The 21120-nt window shown below is 64.0% G+C and overlaps 1 protein-coding gene across 4 annotated transcripts; it reads left to right on the top strand.

Moving 5' to 3' along the window:
- The first annotated feature begins 12421 nt into the window (after positions 1 to 12421).
- Positions 12422 to 20711, top strand: EGFL7 (EGF like domain multiple 7). Of its 4 annotated transcripts, none has more exons than XM_082623824.1 (9): positions 12422 to 12515; positions 16366 to 16487; positions 16737 to 16853; positions 18045 to 18160; positions 18372 to 18467; positions 18601 to 18765; positions 19381 to 19445; positions 20036 to 20166; positions 20375 to 20711. In XM_082623824.1, exons 2-8 carry the CDS (start codon positions 16408 to 16410, stop codon positions 20117 to 20119), a joined length of 723 nt encoding a protein of 240 aa, XP_082479950.1. In that variant the 5' UTR covers positions 12422 to 12515; positions 16366 to 16407; the 3' UTR covers positions 20120 to 20166; positions 20375 to 20711. The 4 variants fall into 4 exon arrangements, with proteins under 4 accessions (XP_082479950.1, XP_082479947.1, XP_082479948.1 ...); XM_082623821.1 differs by having other exon boundaries at positions 20004 to 20166; XM_082623822.1 differs by having other exon boundaries at positions 12431 to 12528; positions 20004 to 20166.
- Positions 20712 to 21120: the final 409 nt, after the last annotated feature.

Below are 21120 nucleotides of genomic sequence, written 5' to 3'. Positions count from 1 at the left end.
AGACACTCGGGCTACCTGCTCGGGAAGCACTCTGGGGCATTTCTTTTTCTTTTACAACAGCCTCTTGAGGTGTAGTTCACATACCATGCAATTCACCCATTCAAAGTGTACAATTCAGTGAGTTTGGATATATTGCATTATTAATTCTTTTATATTGTGGTAACATATATCAATATATGACATAAAATTTGCCGTTTTGACCATTTTCAAGTGTACCATTCAGTAGAATTAATCACATCCACATTTGTACAACCACCACTGCTATCTCTTCCCAGAACTTTTTCATTTTCCCAAACTGAAATTCTACATCCGTTAAACAGTAACTCCCCATTCTCTGCCCCCATCAGTCTAGTTTCTGTCTGTCTGGATTTGTCCATGCAGGACATTTCATACACATGAAATCATACGACATTTGCCTTTTTGAGCCTGGCCTCCTTCACTCAGCTTCACGTTTCCAAGGTTCATCCATGTTGTAACGTGTCAGTGCTTCATTCCTTTTTATGGCTGAATAATGTTCCGCTGCCTGGCTGGACCGCATGTGTCCTTCATCCGCCATTCATCGGTGGATGGACATTCGGGTTGTTCCCCTCTTTTGGTTATTGTGAGTTATAATAGTCACAGGCTGTGGTGTCCCTGCTTTCAGGTCCTTTGTGTGCACACCTAGGAGCGAAATGGCCGGAGGTAGTTCTATGTTTACTTTTTGAGAAACGACGGGCCCCTTCATTTAAAATGTATTTGCGGGGCTTCCCTGGTGGCACAGTGGTTAAGAACCCGCCTGCCAATGCAGGGGACACAGGTTCGAGCCCTGGTCTGGGAAGATCCCACATGCCGCGGAGCAACTAAGCCTGTGCGCCACAACTACTGAGCCTGTGCTCTAGAGCCTACGAGCCACAACTACTGAGCCCGCATGCTGCAACTACTGAAGCCCGCACGCCTAGAGCCTGTGCTCCGCAACAAGGGAAGCCACCTCAGTGAGAAGCCCGTGCACCACAACGAAGAGTAGCCCCCACTCGCTGCAACTAGAGAAAGCCCATGCACAGCAACAAAGACCCAACGCAGCCAAAAATAAATAAAATAGATTCTAAAAAGTAAATAAATAAAATAAAATGTATTTGCTTTGAACTGTGGTCCACCCACACCGAGGGGTCCCGCTCAGCCACGGGCAGGAACATCACGGACCCACTCACAGCCAAGACCGCCTCTGAGGCCCAGATCTGAGCGCAGGGCACTGCTGTGTGGTTCCAAGATGGCAGGGGCCAGCCGAGGGCATAGTCACCACAGTGGGTGTGGGTGCGTCGGGGGATGCGTGGCACCTCAGTCGACTGTGGTGGGGATTACAGGGGGATTACCTCTACCAAAATCATGAAACCATCCACGTAGAATGCGTGCATCTCAGAGGGTGTTTAGGGCAGTGAGGCTGCCCACATGAGCCCATATGGTGGACACGCATCTTTACACCCCTGTCCAAACCCAGGGAATGCACCACACCAAGAGTGACCCCGGGCCACACGGTGGACTCTGTGCGTGGTCAGTGTGGCTTCTCCCCTGTAACAAGCACACGGCTGGGAGGCACGTGGACGGCAGGGGCGGCTGCGCGTCGGGGCGGGGGTCTGCGAGAACTCTCCCTACCTTCCTCTCAATATGCCATGAGCCCAGAGCTGTGCTAAAAACAGTCTATCTTTATGCTGGCGCCCTCCGCCTGTAAGTGGCGGGCGGGGTGTTGCAGGAACACAGGGGCCCCCAGGACCCCAGGCGATGTGATGGAGGCATGGCGGTTTCTCTTTTATGCTTTTGGGCATCAAATCCAACTGGCTCTTTCAAAACAAGCACTTATTACTTCGTGGGCTGGACAACACACACAAAAAAATTGATTTTCATTTTGGAATCGTAAAATACAATATAAATAAGCAATCTTGGGCCCAGAGGGCCCTTCCTGGCCTGCCCCAGACACAGGACCCTGGCGTCCCTGCCCCTGGAGGACTCACGTCCTATCTGGCTCCGGGGTTGGTCGGGGGAGCGGGGGCACTCCTCCCCTTGTCCGTGTCCCTCCGTCCCTCCACAGCACAGCCCACAAGTTCCAGGGAGCCAGCCCAGCGAGGGGAGGCGGCTCTTTCCCTTCTGAATGTTGTTCCTTCAAATGGTGGGGGAGCCGAATGGGGTGAGGGCTGGAGCACCCCTGTGCCTCCTGAGTCAGACCCAATGAAACAGTCAGGGTCGTCCAGGATCGCATTCCTGAGCCCTCGAGCCGTTTTGCCCCATTAACCCAGCGGAGCCTGGAGGTGGTGGTGAAGGTGAGCATCATTCTCTGAAGCCTAGGGTGGGCCGGGGGGCCCGGGTATGACAGCCACCTGTACCCGCCTCCTGAGCCCTCCACCAGCCCGGGGCTCCGTGGGCAGCTGTCCACGGTCGGCCCCGAGACGACGGGTCCTCGGGGCTCCCAGGTCCACCTAGGGCGCCTAGTGCTCATGCAGAGCAGCCTTCCCGCCTGTCCCAGGGCCGCTGCTGGCCTGCCTGGCCCGCAGCCTGAGCCTGGGGTTTCCGGCCATTGTCGGGGGCTGGGGGGAGGGGGGGTTGGCTCAGGAAGCTGTGATCCCCAGGCGGGCCTGGCGGTGCTGGGCAGGAGGGGGAGGGGACATCCTGGCTGAGAGTCCAGCTGGCGTCCTCTGGGCCGGGATGGCAGCCCATGGCAGCAGCAACAATACCCTAGATGAGGGGGTGATGCACACACCTGGGTGCCTGCCGGGCCTGGCGAGGGGCCTGACTTGCATCCCCTCCCTCCCCAGGAAAGGACGCAGGGCCCCTTTCACAGGTCACACTCTGGAGCAAGTGGGGAATGCAGAGCCGTTCCCCAGAGCAGGGTGTTGGTGGAAAACTCACAGGGAGTCAGGAGACTCCAAGCACCGCTCACCTGGGCCGTCTGGAATCCTAGACACAGGGCGGGGGAGGCCGGGGGCAGGAAGAGGCAGCGAGAAAGCACTGGGTGGCCCGGATTCTAATCCAGGCTCTGCCACATGCCCAGTGGCCTGGAGGGGCGGTCAGCCTCTCTGAGCCTCAGTTCACTCCTGGTGCGGTGGCTGCCGAGGAGGAAACCTGAGATTTAGCCAAGGGGTCCTGAGTAATCATTGCCACGGAGGACACTGGGGCCCAGTTGCCCAGGATCGCCCTGGACCCCGGGGGTCCTGAACACACAGCTCAGATCAGACCCCAGACTGCTGCTCTCCACAAGCTGCTGGGGGCCCAGTCTTCCTCATCCTGGTCCCACATCCCTGGATTGGGGGCCAGGGAGGCGAGAACGGGGTCGGGCTGGGCCTGTAGGTGTCTCCCAGGCATCAGGGTGAGAGCCAGGGACCCCCTGCAACTCCCAGGGGCTCCAGTGGCTGAGTCAAGCAAATCCAGGGGAGGGACAGGCTCCTAAGGGGTCCAATGTGACACCTGGCTCACAGTCTGCAAGGAGGGGATGGCTCACGGGCCACGTGACGTCCCGTGAGCCTCAAGGGGCCTTGGTTCAGCTCCAAGCCCAGCCCAGAAAAGGCCACAAACTCTGTGCATTTCCTATTCCATCCGGGGGTCCTGGCAGGATCAGGGAGCAGCCCCTCCAGCTCTCCTGGGGTTCGCAGGGAGCATGTGACAAGACACCAGCTTGGGCAGCTCCCCAGGTGATAAAGTACAGAGTGACCTCTCGGCCCAGAAATCCCACTTCCAGATACGTTCCCGAGAAAAGGGAATACAGGCGTCCACACAAGAACTTGCACATGTGTGTTCACAGCAGCTTGAATGCACATCAGCTGAAGAATGGACGACACATGTCCATCTGCACAGTGGAACGTTATTCGGCCATAAAGACGGACGAAGCCCTGACTCACGTTACAATATGTGTGAATCTCAAAAACATGATGCTGGGGGCGGCGGAGGGTGAACTGGGAGATTGGGATTGACATGTATACACTAATATGTATAAACAGATAACTAATAAGAACCTGCTGTATAAAAATAAATAAATAAAATTTAAAAAACACAAAGAAACATGATTCTGAGTGAAAGAAGTCCCACACACAAGCCCCCACATCGTAGGATTCCTTCTGTAGGAAACATCCAGAAGAGGCAAGTCCACAGAGACAGAAAGTAGATCGGTGGTTGCCTAGGGCTGGGAGGTGCAGGCCATGAGGGTTATGGGGAAGAGACAGCATAAGGACGCAGGTTTCTTTCAGGTGATGAAAGTGTTCTAAAATTGGCCATGATGATGGCTACTCAAGTGACCGTACTAAAAGCCTTCGAATTGCATACTTTGAGCTGGTGGCTTGTGGGGTATGTCAATTACATCTCAATAGAGCTGTTATATTAAAAGAAGAAACCACTGTCTGGCCCTTGTTTCTCACCGAGCGCCGGCCCATCCCGGAGCTCTGGCTAAGGTCACACAGCTCTCCGGGCAGAGCCTGCTTGTTTGGAGCACAGTTGCCTGCCGTGGGCAGGGGGGCTGAGCAGGTGGGGGCGGGGGAGCCTTTCTCCCCCTCTCCTAAGCCTGGTGGAGGGTCTCTGTCCCTGCACACATGGGCCTCTCTGGAGACCCATAGCCCCAACCGGATGGCCACGGCGCTCCAGCCCCACACCCCGCAGCCCCTGGGCCAGGCTCTGCTCTTCTCTGGGCCTCAGCTTACCCAGGTGGTCCCTAAGACCCCAGGAGCCCTGCACCCAGGGACGGAGGAGGGCCTTGCACCCCCTCGCCCAACCACGGGGCACTGGAGCTTTTCACCGGGAAAAGAACCCAGACTAAATTTACGCCCAGGCCCGTGCACAGCGGGGAGAGGTCAGGAGGCCCCCACCCCGGCCCCTTGACGCAGTTCCCTTTCCCCTCTGGAGGGGGTTTCTATTGTTCTCGAAGCCTGGCTCCCAATCTCCCGCACACTCACTTCCTGTTTCCTGGCTGAGAGGAAACAGAGATTTCTGGCCGGGTAGCCACCCCCCACCACACCCCCGCCTGTCTCTTTACATTTTTAAAGATATTAAACTGTAATGATCACAGGCGGCTTCGGAGCTCAGCAGCGTGGACTGTGAGGCCAGAGGGACCTCAGGGCCACCCACGGGGAGCTCTGCACTGGGGGCATGGGCCCCTCTGAGAACCTGGTGGAAGCTGTGGGCCCCCCCCCCGCCCCCTCCCCCAAAAAGGGCATGGGCACAAGCTGTCCACCGTGACAGTGTTTAGAGACGCCCAGATCCCCCCCAGGGCTCCCCATCTGATCTGACAAGTGGGGAAACTGAGGTAGGGCAGCTTCCAGACTCTAACCTCCCTGACCTTTCTGGAGCCCACGGCCGCCCCACGGAGAGGCGGACTCTCCTGGCCACACGGTCCCCCTGCGGAGGGGACCCCCCGCTGCTCCCAGCAGCCTCCCTGGCCCCCCAGACAGCTGGGATGACAGGCGGTCCGGACATGGTGCCCGAGACCTGCTTGGGGGTGGGGGCCACCATGCCCACCGCCCTGCACACTGCTGGAGGTTGGAGGTCAGACTGCCCGTGACGGTCTTCGTGACCCTGAGAGGTCAGCCGTCCTCCACAAACAGGGTCAGATGGCAGAGTGAACCCCTCAGGGTGGGCCTGAGAGCCTGCAGGAGCCACATACACGCAGCACAGCAACAGCAAGCTTCAGCCGTCCTTCTTGTTTTCTTCCCCGAAGGCCTCAGAGATCCTGGCTCCTGGCTCTCCCTGAGTGGGCAGGGCGGGGAGGGGACAGGATGGCCCAAAATGGGGGTGCTGAACCGTGGCCCACCTCCACTAGCCTGCTCCCCCCTCCACACACACACGTCGATTCTCTGGAACTTCCCTTTCCCTCCCGGGAGATAAAGTGTTTTTTCCCCTCCACATTAACGGCCGCCCCATCCGTCGGGCTTGGCAAATTGCAGCCTGACCGTGAGTGGGGCTTCCGTCCAGGGTGCCAGGCAGGGAGCGCAAGCCTCCCTCCCTCAACCCCCATGACAGGGGGAGCTCTGCGGGGTTGGGGGCAGCGTGGGTTCCAGGCAAAGCCGGGCACTGGGACAAGCCCGGGCCATGGGGCTGAGGACCCGAGGATTAGGGCCTGGCCACAGCCCCGGGAGGGAGGGTGTCAGGCTCTGTCCTGGGCTCTCCCTGCTCAGCGAGGCTCCTGCAGGGGTCAGCCCGGACCACCACTGCCCACCTGCCAGCTTCCAGGCAGGACCCAGTGCCCAGCTCCTGGCCATAGTCAGCACCTTGACCTTGGCCTTGACCCTGACCTGGCCAACAGCTCTAGAGACAAACATTTCATGGAGGCTCCTGGGAGCCAGGGATACACTACACACCCACAGCAGAAATTATGCCAGGGGACCCCCCAAGCTTACTCCCCAGGGGTGGTTTCTCCTCTCCACTGCCCAGACCACTGGTGCCCTGGGACATTCACAGTGCCTGCATTTTACTGACCGCTCAGCGAAGCAGAGGCTCGGAGCTCGGCCTCCTCAGAGCTGCCCTGCTCCCCAGGTGCCCCCTGCCCGGCTCTCACCCCCACCCCGGTGTCTCCCCCATAAAATGAATCTTTCCCCAGGGAGGAAATCTGTTGTTCAAAAAATAAGATTTTCTCCATCTCCCTGTATTAAAGAAATAACAACACAGAAATACCCCTGCAAGATCATCAGAGTGGCTAAAATGGAAGAGCGGAGAGCAGTAAGTGCTGACAAGGCTGCTGGGCGTCCAGTGCACTCCCGCACTGTGGGTGGGGGAGACCTGGAGAAATGTTGGGCAGTGGTTGGTTTCATGCCTCTCCTGGAAGCAGCGACTCTCCCAGGAAGTGTGGTGACCAGGATGGGTCAGTGGCAGAGCCCATGGAGACCCTCTGGGGTCTGGAGGTCGGGGGGCAGTGAAGGACATGTTCTGGGCCTCTGCCTGAGCAGCAGAAAGGTTGTGACGGCTGCATGGGTGGTCCCCAGGGAGGGAGGACGGGGAGCAGCAAGGAGAAGAGGCCAAGGGTCCCCTGAGGGCCTTCTGCTGCCCAGGAACCCCTGGGCTCCACGACCAGAGCTTCCATTTCCAGCCAGCCGACCCTAGATGATCATCTTCCCTTGTGAGCCTCAGCTGCATCAGCTCAAGTGTAAGACGTAAGCACTGCGCACGCTGCACAGCCATGGGCACTTCTAACAGATGTGCAAGGCAGGAGTCTGTAGGGGCTGGGGGGGAGATGAAGACCCCCAGCTGCTGGACAGACCCCATTCTCCCTGTGGGACCTCTGGCTCCCTTTGGGACCTGGCCCAGCACTGAAAACAGCTCACTGGACCCAGGGGAAGGCGAGCTCCCTTCCAGCCCCACTGAGGATGGGTCACTGGACCAAGCGCACGCATCCCTTGATGAAGGGTCAGCCGCATCTGGCGTGAATCTGGCTGACAGAGCCATCCTGTCCCCGAGGCCAGCGGGCCACTCCAGGGGATAAACAGGAAGCCCCATCTCTCCCCTGCTCTGTCCGCTGCGCCTTCCCTCCTGCAGCCCGGCTCACACGCCACGCCTGGCGCCCCTCAGGCCATCTCAGATGCCCACGCTGGCCTCTGCTGGGGGCTTGGTCCATCCACTCCTGGGCCTGTGGAGGCCAAAAGCCCAGCGGTGAGGGCTCCCAGGAAGGTCCCAGGAGGACCAGGAGACCCTGGCTGCCCCCGCCATGCCCCCGGCCTGACCAGCACGCTCTGGGAAGGTAAGGCAGCACGACTCATCAGCAGTCAACCTCAGCACGTCTGTAGGCAGGCTGGGAGGCAGCTCCATCTCACCTACTGACCATGGGGCAGGTGGGGAAACCGAGGCCCGCTGTGGCCAGAGGCTCCAGCCGTGCGAGCCAAAGCTGGGACCAGAACACCAGCTTCCCAACCCCACTGGGGCCGTGCCTTGGACGCCACACCCAAGGCCAGCGAGGCTCCAGGCCCGGGTCTCTGAGACACCCAGGTGTGGACGGCCTGGACAGCCTGGAGGTCGCTGACCAATCCCACCAGGTGGCCACCTCCACACTGGGCCTGTGGGGTGGGGGTAGCCGGCCAGAGGGGGGTCTGCCCTGCCCTCAGGGGAGGCACCAATTCCTTCCCAAACTGACTCCTGCTGTGGTGGTGTGCTGGATGATCTCAAACAGACGCCAGGGTCGGGCGGGTTGGGGGCGGCAGGGGGGACTCCTTGAGGATGGGGGTAGTCCTGGCCCACCCCAGGTTGACTCCCCCTCCAGCCTGGACCACAGAGTGAGCTCCACCCACCCCAGCACCCGGGAAGGGGGCCCATGGGGCAGGAAGCACCCGTGACCCCTCTGCCAGCCCCCAGGACCCTCCTGGAGTCTGAGAAGGTGCCAGCCAGCACCAGCCCACCCTCCTGTGCAGACCCTCCCGGTCCCGGACCTGCAGCGGGTTAGAGCAGGACCCTAGCCCATCTCCCGCGTCTGGCTCTGAGGCTCTGGGACCTGAGAGTGGAGGGCACCGTGGGGTTTTAGGCGACAGGCCGGGCCAGGCTGGCGTGTGGAGCCAAAGCCTCCTTTCCTTGCCCTGGTTCTGGTCTCGGCCCAGGAGGGGCTGTGGGAGGGCAGAGCTTGTCGGGAGGGGGTCACAGAGCAGTGGGGGTCCCAGAACCAGTGGGCAGCAGCAGGGGAGCCAGGGAAGGGAAGACTGGGATGTGGAGGACCCGGGACTCTGCCCTCCCCATACCTGTAATTCCACCATTCAACCCACCATTCTGTCTCTGTGCTCTGGGCATCCTTCCAGAAAGTTCCCTAACAGCCTCATGCTTTAGAGGGAGGGGTGGCCCATTAACCGTTACACAGAGTTGGCTAATTAGCGACTCCCAACCTCAGCCCGTCCCCTGGCAGGGATAGGTCGGCCCCTGCATGGGGGACACAGAGGAACTGGGGGCTCACTGAGAAGAGAGAGAGAGGGGACAGCTTCTGTCCTGGTCCGGCCCTGCTCACCTGAGGTGAGTCTCTTTCCTCCCTGGGCCTCAGTCTCCGCATCCATACACAGAAGGGGCGGGGCCCAGCCAACCCTGATGTCTGCTGTTTCTTCCACCCAGGGGCACAGAGCAGATCCCTGGGCCTAGGGTTAGGCTTAGGGTTACGGTTAGGGTTAGAGAGTTAGGGTTAGGGTTAGGTTTAGGCTTAGGGTTAGGGTCTAAGTGATGTGGGCAGAGGGTCACCTCCTTGGTGGGAGCAAAGCCCAACGTGGCCCCTACATTCTCGAAAGCAGGACATACTCAGTGTATGGTTAAGGAACCCTAACCCTTCTGGACAGATGTGCCCTCGGGTGGGAGAGCCAGGGGGCCGAGAGTGGGCCACGTGGGTTGGAGGGGAAGAGATGGGGGATGAGCACCCCCAGACCTCCTTCCGCTCAAACCAGCAACGCTTGACGGCCCAGAGCCTCCTCAGCCGTCACTGCCACCTCACTGCCTGGCAGCTCTCTTGGCCCCATGGGACAGATGGGGAAACTGAGGTCCGGAGAAGAGAAGGCCCTGGCTGACCCCAGCCTCATGCCTGCAAGAGAACCTCCCATGGGGGCGGGGAAGGGAGCAGTCCCTGCTGACCACTGAGACCCGCCAGTAGGGTGGGCAGACTTCCCTCCTGCTCTCGGCGGCTTTGGGTGGGGGGGGAGTGGAATTTCCCAAGCTGCTCAGGCCTCCCTCTTGGCCGGGAAATCCAGCTGGGTGGGGCCGGAGGGAGGTGGGGCTGAGCAGAGATGCTCAAGGCCAGAGAGTCGGAGAGGGTCCCACCTGTGGGTGGGTGAGTGCTGACGCCGGAGCAGGGCTCGGACCCGAGGACGATGGGGTCTGGGGGGCGCTGCTCACTCAGGGCCCTCAGCCAGTTGTGTCCTCAGTGGCTGCCCAGTTCCTCTGGGCACCCAGCCAACCAGCATCGCAGCAACAGGCGCTCGGCCTGCGGGTCCCCAGCACCGCCTAAATGAGGAAATTGCGGGTCCGAGCTGGGGGCTGGACCACCTGGAGGATCTGAAGGAGCACCCCCTTTGGCCACCTAGAGGCTCCTGCATCCCTCCCGCAATGCCCCCCTCAGCCTCTGGAAGCCAGGAGAGGAGAGGGGGCCTGGGAACGCGCTTTGCCCTCCTCTGAACAGGACCCTGGAAGTAGGATTGGGGGCTTTCACCCACGCTTGCACACGCCCAGGAGTAGGGGGCCCACCGTCCCATTCCTAGAGAAGGCCTGAGCCTCTGAACTGACGTCTGCCCCTCTCCGTCACCCCCCACCATGGCCACTCTAGGCCCCAGGGACTCACAGAGCAGGCTGTTCTCAGACCACCCAGCCTCCTGCCCCATCCCCAGCTCTCTTCTGGCCGCTCCCACCCCCGGGCCCTGGCACACACATCCAGGGGTGCAGGTGCACGCCCTGGGGGTCACAGGAAGGACGGGCCCCTCTGTGGAGCCGCACTAATGCGGTCCCACCAGCTTGGTGGACCCACGGCCCTGGGAGGGCCCTGTGTGCCAGCCATGTCCTCTGTCACACACTGGGCCCAGCCGGGTCCCAGGGTCACCAGCCAGGCTGCAGCTGGGCCCAAGCACGGTCTCTGGCTGCTTCAGGATTAGACTCTCAAGTCCCCGGGGAGAGCTCCCCCACCCCCGCCCCAGCCGCTGGGCCCGGCCCCTCCCCCGGCGGCCCCCCACCGCCCCTCGGCCTCCTGTTTGTTCACTGACATGATCCCCGTTATCAGCGGACAGCACACACAGGAAGTCCGGCTGGGAAGGGCCCATCCCAATCCCGATTTACACGGGGACGGAGCATAAAAAGCCGCCCTTCCTCGCTCCGGGAGGAGCCTCCCTGCCCCGAGTCCACCGTCCCGATGGCCGAGACGGAGGCTCCAGCCGACAGGACAGGCAGGCGGCCTCGGGAGTTGCCTCAAGGTGGCCGGCGAGGGGTAGGGCCCAACCCTGGCCTGAGGGGGCAGCAGTGGTGGCCATGGCCGAGCCAGCCCCGGGGCGGCACCAGGTACGCAGGGGCGGCCTTGGAGGGCAGCGAGGGGGGAGAGCAGGGCGAGCGCCCCTCTGCGGGCTCTGTGGACCGCAGGCACCTGCGGGCTGAGCTCTGAGGGTCTGCACTCCGCTAGCTGGGGCCACCGCATCACCCCCCCATGGGTGCCATCCTCACCTTGGCCAAGGGCACCCGCTGGGGGTGGCACAATCTGGATGCCAGCCTGGCCTGCCCGACCCTGACGCTTACGCTGGGCAGCCCAGCAGCTGCTGGGACCCCTGGATGGAGAAGCCAGTGCAGCGGCCTCCCTGCCCCTCGCACGCCCTCCCGAGCCCGCTCTGCTTTCCCGGGGAAGCCCCCGGGTTGGCAGTAAGGCCACCTCAGCTGGCCCTCTTCTCTGTGACCTGCGTGTCCCGAGGGCATCATCCCCCAAGGGTGGGGGAGCACCCCGAGGGTGTCGGGGAGGGGCGCCAGTGAGGGGTGGGAACCCCAAAGCCAAATCTAGAGCCAGGAGGAGCCATGCAAGTGGGGGGCACTGAGCACAGCCCCAGGAGGAGCCCCCCTCTTCTGCTGTGCTGGCTGGGGGGCGGGCAGAGGGAGAGCTTGGTGCGGCGCAGTGTGGGCGCTCTCTTGGTTCCCCTTGCAGCCTAGGCGAGCCCCCCACCCAGAGCAGCCCAGGTCCCCGAGCTGGGGGGCCCTTCCTGGCCCCCGACAGTCTTGTTGTCATGTCCACCCCAGCAGTCTGTGTGACAAACACCCACTTTGTAGATGAGAAAGCAGGTGCTAACGGTCCGCCCAGCTTAGCAGCAGAGCGAGGACCAGCCACGCAGCTCTCCAGGCTGCCTCTTTCTGCTCAGGCCTGAGGTCAAAGGGTCAAGTGACCAGCTTCAGGGACTGGATGGGGGCAGGGAACAGGGCAGGGCAGCTCTCCCTCCAGTCCCCCTGGGCCTGGCCCTTAACTCTTTACTGCCTGGGGCTGCCTGCTTGGGTTGGGGGGGAAGAGACACCGCCACGCCAGGGCCCACCCCCCACTTCACAGTCACAGGCATCCCAGCCCCCGCCACCCCAGCCACCCTCAGGTCATCTTCCAGGGACTTCCAGGGGCCCCTGGTCCAGGAAGGGGCTCCTGTCCAGCCTCCTGTGTCCCCTCCCTTCCTTTACCTCCTGTGCACCAAAGTAGGCCTGATCCGGATGCCCCTCGAGCTGAAGGCCCCCCTCCCCATGAACCTGCAGGATGCCCACCCAGCACCCCGGGCTTTGCAGAGCTTTCCATCCCGGGACTCAGGACCCCCGGGCAACAGACACACGGAGGCTGAGGGTGTGGGCAGGCCTGAGAGGCCCGTTCGGCTCTGGCCATCAGAGGGGTGAGGGTCTGTAGGCCAAGTGCAGGCCAAGCTCCCACAGCCACATGGAGGCTGGCCCCGTCCCCCTCCCCAGCACCTGGATGTTACGGTGACCAAGGCTGTGTGCTAACCCACACTGTGTCTCTGATCCGCAGACCCCGGCACAAGGGAGGAATGGGCGGCCCCCACCGCCCAGAAGAGCAGCTGCCACCAGTGTCTGGGGCATGAGGGAGACTGCTGCTCCAGGTGAGTGCCACAGGTGATGCTCTGGGCAGCAGCAGGGGGGCCTGGCTGGGCCTGGGCACGTTTTACACGTGTGCACACACACACACTCACGCACACACACGCACTTAGGTGAACAGGGCCTGGGCTCCAGTTCCAGGGCAGAAACTGCCAAGAGGTGCAGGCCCAGGGTGTCATGCACACTGATGGCTGTAACAACGCTGGGGCAGACATGACAGAGCTCCCCAGGGGAGGAGGTGCTGGGGCACGGGGCACCTGGTTCCAGCTGTGCCGGCTGCTGTCTCTCAGTGGGCACTGCTGGCCACTCCACCACATGGGGCTGCTTTAGCCCATGTTGCAAATGTGGAGAGGGAGCCTGGAGAGGAGGAGAGGTGACTGGCCCAGGAGGCCCCAATGGTGACCATGCACTTGGGGGACTCCTTGGAGGCCTGAGGAGCACTCAGGGGTGGTCCCAACTGTCCTGAACAAAGGGGGCACCAGGTGGGAGCCTGGCAGACCCCCTAACCTGGCACACTGGCTGGGAGGGAGGCTTGGTGTCACACCTAGGACCCAGCTGGGCTCTGCCGAGCCCCGCCCCCACCTGTGTGATCTCCGGAAGTACCGGCTATGAGCCTGGGGATCACTGACGTCCACCCCACGTGTGGCTGCAGGGCAGCGGTCCGCTTTAGCCTGCCCCTGGTGCCTAGGGAGCTGGCCACCCGGTTGCTATGGCCATCCCCGGGAGTCGGTGCTCAGCCTAGGGGAGTCAAGAGCTAGCTACCCGCGGCCAGCGCGGGCTCCCCATGCGGCCTCCGGGCACCTGGCTCTCGGCTCAGCCCTGCGTCCCCGGGAGCCGGCTGGGAGGGGCAGTAGCGCTCGGAGGCGGGTAGTGCGTCAGGAGACCCGGTTCCAGCTGACTCACCGCTCGGCCCCGGGGACGCCGTCCACCGCGGGGCCTCAGTTTCCCAACCTGCGCAATGGGGGCGGGCGGGGGTTCGGAGCCCACCCAGAGTGGGGGCGGGCCGGGGGCGGGCCGGGAGGGGCGGGGCCGGGGTTGGCGGGCGGGCGGGGCCGAGGCCCCTCTGCGCGGTGGCGACAGCGGCGCGTGCGCGCCCCGGATCGGGCGGTGAGTGCGGAGGGAGCGGGGCCCCTGGCTGGGGGCGAGGGGACGGCCGCGGCCGGGGTGTCTGTTCGCCGCTCGGGCTGGGGGCGGGGGCCTCGCCGCGCGCGGAGCTGGGGGGCGACGCAGGGCGACCGCGGGGAGCCCAAAGGTGAACGGGCCGGGAGCGCCGGGCTCTGCCGCGCGGGCACCCGAACCCCAGCCCGGCCCCGGATCTCGCGGCTGGGTCCGGAGAATGGGCCCAGCGGCCTTGGGAAAGGGCGCCCCCTGCTGGTGACAGGTGACCCGGGCCGGGCCGCTCGGGGGACCCGGGCGGGGGACGGGTGGGGCGCCGCAGCCCCTCATCCCCCTATCCGGGCCCTGTGGCTCCCCCAGGGCCTGATTCAGAGCCTCGCGGGCCCCGGACCCCGCAGCCCAGGCCAGCCGTACCCTGCGGTGGCGGAGGGGGGGAGGTGTCACTCCACCCTCGCTCCCACTCCCCACGGAGCCGGCCGTGCAGGGGGAAGGGGAGACGTGGGGTGGGCGGTGGAGAGGGCGCACCCCCAGGGAATCAGTCTTGTAATCTCACTCCGCCTCTCCGCATCCACCCCCGCCCATCCTAACGTCCAAAGCACCCTTCACCGTGGAAGGGGGGAACCCAGGGCTATCGCCCTGCAGTGGAGTCAGGCCCCTCCCTCTAACGACTGTCTCCCCGGGTTGGGGCAGCGAGGCGGCAGCCCGGGGCAGGTGGGAGGGAAGGCGGTGGCCGGGCTCGTGCAGACACTCAGAGGGGATGGGACATTATTGCTTATCATTCTGGAGGCGCCACAGACCACCCTGCCCTGGCTCCCCCGCCCCAGCAGGGCTGTAGCACCAAAGGGAAAGGAGCTTCTGCCAGCCCAGCACAGGCTGGTCAGCGCCCTCGGCTTCCTCTGGCCTAGGGGAAAAGCGTGACTTTCAAAAATCAACTCTCTTCTTTTAAAAAGCACGATTTCCTTTCTAACCAGCTTCCGATAGGTTGGGGAGGTGCTTGTGGAGGACAGTTACATTTGAATGAGATGCACCGCCCTCCAGGTGCCCGGTGTGGGAGAGCTCAGGGTCTGCGGAACCCCGGAGGCCCCTGCCCAGCCCTGCCAGCGCCCCGGCCCACCTCTGCCTTCCCAGGGCCCACTCCGCAGGACCACCTGTCCCCACCATTTCAATTCTTGCCTGGACCACCACCAGGCCCGCTGTCGTTTAACAGTGTGCTCCCCGCAGAGTTCATCTTCCGAGCCAACTCTGACTGGCAGGACATGTCCCTGCCCAGAAACAGCTAAGAAGCACACCCCCCACCCCCAAACTAAGTCCAACACCTCAGCTGCCCGCTGCAGCCTCTGCCTGCTCGGCCACCCAGCCCTCCCCTCTCAGGCCCGTGACAGAGAACAGGAGGTGCAGGAAAGCCTTCGTGCAGCTGCCTTCCTGCCCCCCAGGGCCGCGTGGTGCCGTGGGAAGAGCATGGACCGAACACCCAGCTGAATTCCCCCGTGGACCAGGCGTGGCATCGCCTCCTTCTGGGTCGGCCTGGGCGGGCATCTTGGGCTCAGTAATGCTCATGGTGGTTTATGGGACTGACCATAAACCAGAGGAGCCAGAGGAGGGGCCTCCAAGACCCTAGTGGTGTCTTTGAGGAAACTGAGTCCCAGAGTCCCAGAGAGGGAGGTGACTGTACCCAGCCTCTGCTCCCCGCCCCCACCATACACACCAGTTCATCTCCTTCCTGTGTCCTTTCCTTCGCAGGGCGGGGGCGGGGGGGAGCCTGCAGGGCCAGGCTCAGCCCACCTGGGGGAAACCTCGGATGGGGCGCCTGGAGCATGGGAGCAGGGAGCTCCCAGCTCCCCAGACCCTTGGCTGTGCACGCAGATAGCAGCCCCGCCCCCGTCCCCTTGGCTTGTCGCAGACCATCAGCTCCCAGCTGGGGCTCCCTGGGAATCCCTCTCTGGGCCTCCCCGGCTCCCATCCACAGCCAGGGCAGGGACGGTGATCGGCTCCACTGGCGTGTGGGGTTGCTGCTCCAATCCCCCCACCATCTGGGGGCCCAGTAGGGCCACTGTCTTGGGAGCCCTGGAGGCTGTCTGCACTACCGGCTTAGTCCCCGGCAGAGGAGTGACCCCCTCTTAAGTGAAGGCCCCGGCCCCACCCTGAGGAGGACCATAGTGGCCCCTGCCTGCTGGGCACCTGCCCCCCAGTGGACCCCCAAGCCACCACGGCTGGCTCCCCGTCTGGCACGTGAGGTCACTGAAGGCCACAAGGGCCAAGCCAGCTGGGGTGGGTTTCCGCCCTGCCACTAACACCCCAATTGCAGACTGAGGTGGGGAGTACAAGGCCTGCCCTGTGGGAAGGGCACCAAACCCAGCCAGGGGACGGAGACGTAGTCCAGATGCCCGCCCTGGGCCCCCACCTTCCCCAGTGAACTTGACCAAGCCCAGCGCTGTCCAGGTGTCTCTCTCCCCAGGCAAGGGCTTCAGCGTCTGTTCCCAGACCCCGGATGTCGTGGCCCTTCTGTGGTCCCTGGGCGGGCTGTATGTGGCTGCGGAGGGGCCGGCCTCCTTGTCCAGGTGGGATGGGGGTGGGGAGAGCTGACGCCGCCCGTGGAGGCTCTGCCGCTGCGGTGAGAGGTCCCAACAAAGTGGATGAGCTGGGCGGGTGTCACGGAGCCAAGAGGACAGTCTCCACGAGGGGCACGGGCTCGAGGCTGGATCTGCAGAGGGACTTACAGGGCTGTGCTTTGTGCGTCAGGCCATCCTGAGGAGAAGGCTGTTCCATCCGGAAACACAGGCCATGTGGGGCTCCCAGGAGCTGCTTCTGCTCTGGTTCCTGGTGCTGGCGGCGGGTGGCACCGAGCATGTCTACCGGCCTGGGTGAGCCAGGGCTCGGGCCTCTGGGTGCTCGGGAAGTGGGGATGTGCAGCCAGGAGGCCTCGGCCCCTCCCCAGGGCAGCCCCCAATGTTTGAGGAGCCATGGCTTCCCTGTGGCTCCTGCTGACGGTCCTGCCCATGGTGACAATGGGAAATCCCTTCCCCACTTTCCAGCTCCCTTGGGTTCTGGGACTGGGAGGGTCACAGCCCTGGGAGCCCCCCACTGACTTTCTGGCCTTCATCACCCCATAGCCGCAAGGTGTGTGTCATCGGGGCTCCCAGGGGCCCCGTGTCCGAGTCCTTTGTGCAGCGTGTGTACCAGCCCTTCCTCACCACCTGCGACGGGTACCGAGCCTGCAGCACCTACCGGTGAGCGCCGCCTGCCGCCGCAGGGCCCCATCTGCCACGCGCACGCCCTGGGGCCGGGAAGGCAGCGCGCCCCAGAAGGGAAACCGAGGCCCAGAGCAGTGAAAGGACTCGCCGAGTCCACGTCTGAGTGGGTGGCGGAGACTCACACCTGTCGTACCCTGGGCCGTCCCGACTCAGGAAGTTACCGCCGTGACCTCAAGTATCAGCTGCTACAAGGGCATCTGGCGCATCCACTCCCCACCCTCATTTTAGAGGGGTCACCCACCCTGTCTGCTCCCCTCCACTTTGGGGGCACTCCCACCCCCACCCAACATGGCTGGCTGCAATCTCTTACCCACTTTGCTCCCTGAAACCTTCCTCGTCCTGGCCCTGCCCTTGGGGCTCCAGTGGGCACCCCTCTCCCCATGGCAGCCCCCGGCAGTTACAGATGGAGATCCTACTGCCCCCAACACCTAGGATGTCCCAGTCTGTGCCAGTGTGAGGGGCGTGCATCTCTGGTTCTCCGCTGTGGGGATGTGGCTTTAAAAGATTTTATTTTCGGGCTTCCCTGGTGGCGCAGTGGTTGAGAGTCCGCCTGCCGATGCAGGGGACACGGGTTCGTGCCCTGGTCCGGGAGGATCCCACATGCCGCGGAGCGGCTGGGCCCGTGAGCCATGGCCGCTGAGCCTGCGCGTCCGGAGCCTGTGCTCCGCAACGGGAGAGGCCACAACAGTGAGAGGCCCGCGTAGCGCAAAAAAAAAAAAGATTTTATTTTCTGTGAGGTTCTTGAAGACCTCCCTGGTGGGGGATGGGAGATGGTGTGGCAAGCCCCTGCCCCTCAGGGCCTAGATCCCCGCCCCTAGAATAGGAGGCTCTCCCCCGGGGTGCCACCTCTGCTCCACGCCAGGCTCAGCCAGGCTTCCTTCCAAGCCTTGGGGTCCTGCTCAACACGGCAGGTTGGGCCGGGGAGGTAGCTTGTGCTGTGACCCTGAGGTGCCACCCCTGGGGGAGAGGACCTCTGGGGGCACACCTGGGTGACCTTGTCCACGCTGGGGGAGACGGCTCATGTGGTTCTGGAGGGCATGGGGACGGAGCCAGCCCGGAAGGCCAGCGGCTGGGGAAGGCCTGGCCGGGGCCCAGGAGACCTGGTGGCACCACTGAGGCCCCCCGTGAGGGCCGGGCCCCTCTGAGCTGCCCCCATCCATCCCGCAGGACCCTCTACAAGACTGCCTACCGCCGCAGCCCTGGGCCGGCCCCCGCCCGGCCTCGCTATGCCTGCTGTCCCGGCTGGAAGAGGACCAGCGGGCTGCCCGGGTCCTGTGGAGCAGGTAAGGGCCCCTAGCACCTGGGGTCAGTTAAAGTAGAACCCAGCAAGCGAGCGGTCCATCCCGCTCTCCAGACCCGGGGCCAAGCACCAGCTGCTTGCCTCTCAAAACCTGAGTGAGCATCTCCGGTATGGCACCCCTTCCCTGGCTGCCACCGCTGCGGGGCCCTGGGGACCCTCCTGAGTTGGTGACGGGCCTCCCCACCCACCCACAGCAATATGCCAGCCACCGTGCCAGAACGGAGGGAGCTGTGTCCAGCCCGGCCGCTGTCACTGCCCTGCAGGATGGCAGGGCAACACCTGCCAGACAGGTGAGGCTGGCTCCACCCTCCCAGAGGGGAGGGGTCCTCCAGGCACCTCCTGTGTGTCCTGGGTAGCCCACCGATGGGTGGGTCTCGAGGGGGCTCAGGGTGGGCGCCCCTGCCTGACAACCCTTTCCCACAGACGTGGATGAGTGCAGGGCTGGAGGGGGCGGCTGTCCCCAGCGCTGTGTCAACACCGCGGGCAGTTACTGGTGTCAGTGCCGGGAGGGGCACAGCCCATCTGTGGATGGGGCACTCTGCCTGCCCGGGAGAGGGGCCCCCAGGGTGGCCCCGAACCCCGAGACAGGTAAACTCCCCGCTTGCCCCCCTTGCTGATGCGCCTGGGGGGTGGGCAGGGAGGGCCCAGGGTGGTGGGGGTGACGGGCGCACTGGAGGGTGGATGGGTGGTGGCATCCCCCGGGGACCGCAGGGAGGGCCTCAACTCAGCCCAGAGTGGAAGAAGGCGCCCAAGTGTCCCTGCCCGGGCAGCCTGGAGACACAGCACGTCCCTCCGCTGGTGACGGGACATTATTACTTTTGGTACGCGCTGTGACACTTCAAACTCGTACCGTGAGTAATAATGCGCCGTTGGCAGCCCGGCACCAAGACCGAGAGCGCGGCACGGACCTCAGCCCCGACCCCCTCAGCATGACGGGGACCCCAGCACCGAGGGGCGGGCGGGGTGAGGCTGCGTCTGCCCAGAGCCACCTTCCGGACCTGGAGGATGGCCTTGGTGGACGGCCAGGACCCAAGGCTGGGGGAGGACTCGCCACGACAGCTGGGGCGGGAACCCGGTACCCAGGGCTGCGCCCCACACCTGGAGCAGAGGCTGGTGGCCCCACGTCGGGATGCAAGGCCAGCCCATGGTGGGGTGCAGGGTGGGGAGCCCGGCCCCCCTGACTCGGCACCTGGCTCTCCCCAGGAGTGGACAGTGAGGTGAAGGAGGAAGTGCAGAGGCTTCAGTCAAGGGTGGACGTGCTGGAGCAGGTGCGGGCTGGGCTGGGTACCCGGGGGCCTCGGCATGGGGGCAGGGTTTAGTCGGGGAGCCCTGGGCGGGAGGCTTTCCGGATGCTGACAGCCTAGGGTGCCCTTGGCCTGGCCGCCATGCTGGGCAGGGGCAGCAGACGGTGTCTGGGATGCCAGGAAAGGAGGGGGCGGGGCCACACAGAGAGCCAGAACTCGGCCCAGCCCACCCCCGCCTTTGTCCCTTCAGGGACAGAGTGCCCCTGCGGCCTTTCCGCAGGGTCCTTGGCCTGAGACCCCTCAGTAGCCCCTGTCCCCCCCTCCTAGCTCCTCCACCCAGGGGTCCCAGGCCTCAGGGACCATTGGCCAGGCTGGCCTGTGGGACGTCCGTCTGTGCTGCCCCCTGCCCCGGTCTCCTGGCGCAGAAGCTCACTCTGGTGGACGTCCAGGGCCCTGCAGCTAGAACTGAGTCTGGGGGTTGGCCACCCTATTGTCCTTAAATCCTTGTGGAACAGAGAGGGTGAGGGGCTGGCCCAGGGTCACACAGGCCCTTCTCCACCGGGCCCTCCGCCCGCCCCATAGAAGCTGCAGCTCGTGCTGACCCCACTTCACAGCCTGGCCTCGCGGGCCCTGGAGCACGGGCTCCCAGACCCGGGCAGCCTCCTGGCCCACTCCCTCCAGCAGCTGGACCGCATTGACTCTCTGAGCGAACAGATCTCCTTCCTGGAGGAGCAGCTGGGCTCCTGTGAGTGCCGGGGTTCCCGCGACCTCCCCGCCCACAGAGTCCCCCCACTCTGGTAGCCTAGGACCCCGAGGCTGGGGCCGGCTCCTGCCCAGAGAGGCCAGAGGGGGCGGGGAGGGGCAGCCACAGGCCGAGCGGGCGGACCTGGCTGGGCCGGAGGCTGGTGGGGAATGGAGACTGCTGACCCCAGCCCCGCCCCTTCCACCCACAGGTTCTTGCAAGAAGGAGGTGTGACAGTCCGGCCCAGGCCCCCTCAGGACACCGGCCCCGCCCCGCCCCGCCCCGCCACTCCTCCGACCCGGAAGGCGCCCCTGCCCCGCGTGGGGGTGGGGGTGGGGCGCGGGCCTCCTGTGCGAATCCAGCCGCAGCCCAGCCGGCACTCTGGCCTTGTGAGCAGAGCCCGGCCAGACCCCTGCCCGCCCCCAGCCGGCTCTGGGGGCCTGGTGGGCCCACGGCTGAGGAAGGTACGAGGGCTTCCTGCCCAGGGCCTGGCGCCTGTGCTGCTCACCGGGCAGCCCTGATCATTGTCAGAATAAAATGAGACTTGAGCCGCTGTGTCCGTGGATGGATTGCAGGAACATCCTGAACCTGACGGGCTTCCCCCTGGCCGACCACCACGTGCTGGGAGGCTGCCAGCGCGCCCCCTGGGCCCTCCTAGGCAGGGTCGTGGTGCCCCCTCTTCAAAAGGGGCTGGAGCAGGTGGTTTCGTGAAGGTGACGCTGGCCACAGGGACAGCCCCCGCCCTGCTCCCCACCCCCACCCCCACCCCGCCACAAGCCGGCCCCACCCCTAGCCAGCAGCCAAAGAGCAAATCTTCAGCCTCCTTCCCAAGTGCCTCCCTGACCCCTGGGCATGCCTGCCACCCCCAGTGGAAGAAAGTATTAGAGGATGACCATGGGCCCAGGCCCTGGCAGGGAGCACCACCAAGGGTGGAGGATGGTGCTCCCACACTCCTCC

Source organism: Mesoplodon mirus (genome assembly GCF_964341445.2).
Source record: "Mesoplodon mirus genome assembly, chromosome: 1".
NCBI lineage: Eukaryota > Metazoa > Chordata > Mammalia > Artiodactyla > Ziphiidae > Mesoplodon > Mesoplodon mirus.
Note: the sequence above shows the minus strand (reverse complement) of the source record. Positions and strands in the feature narration are given on the sequence as shown.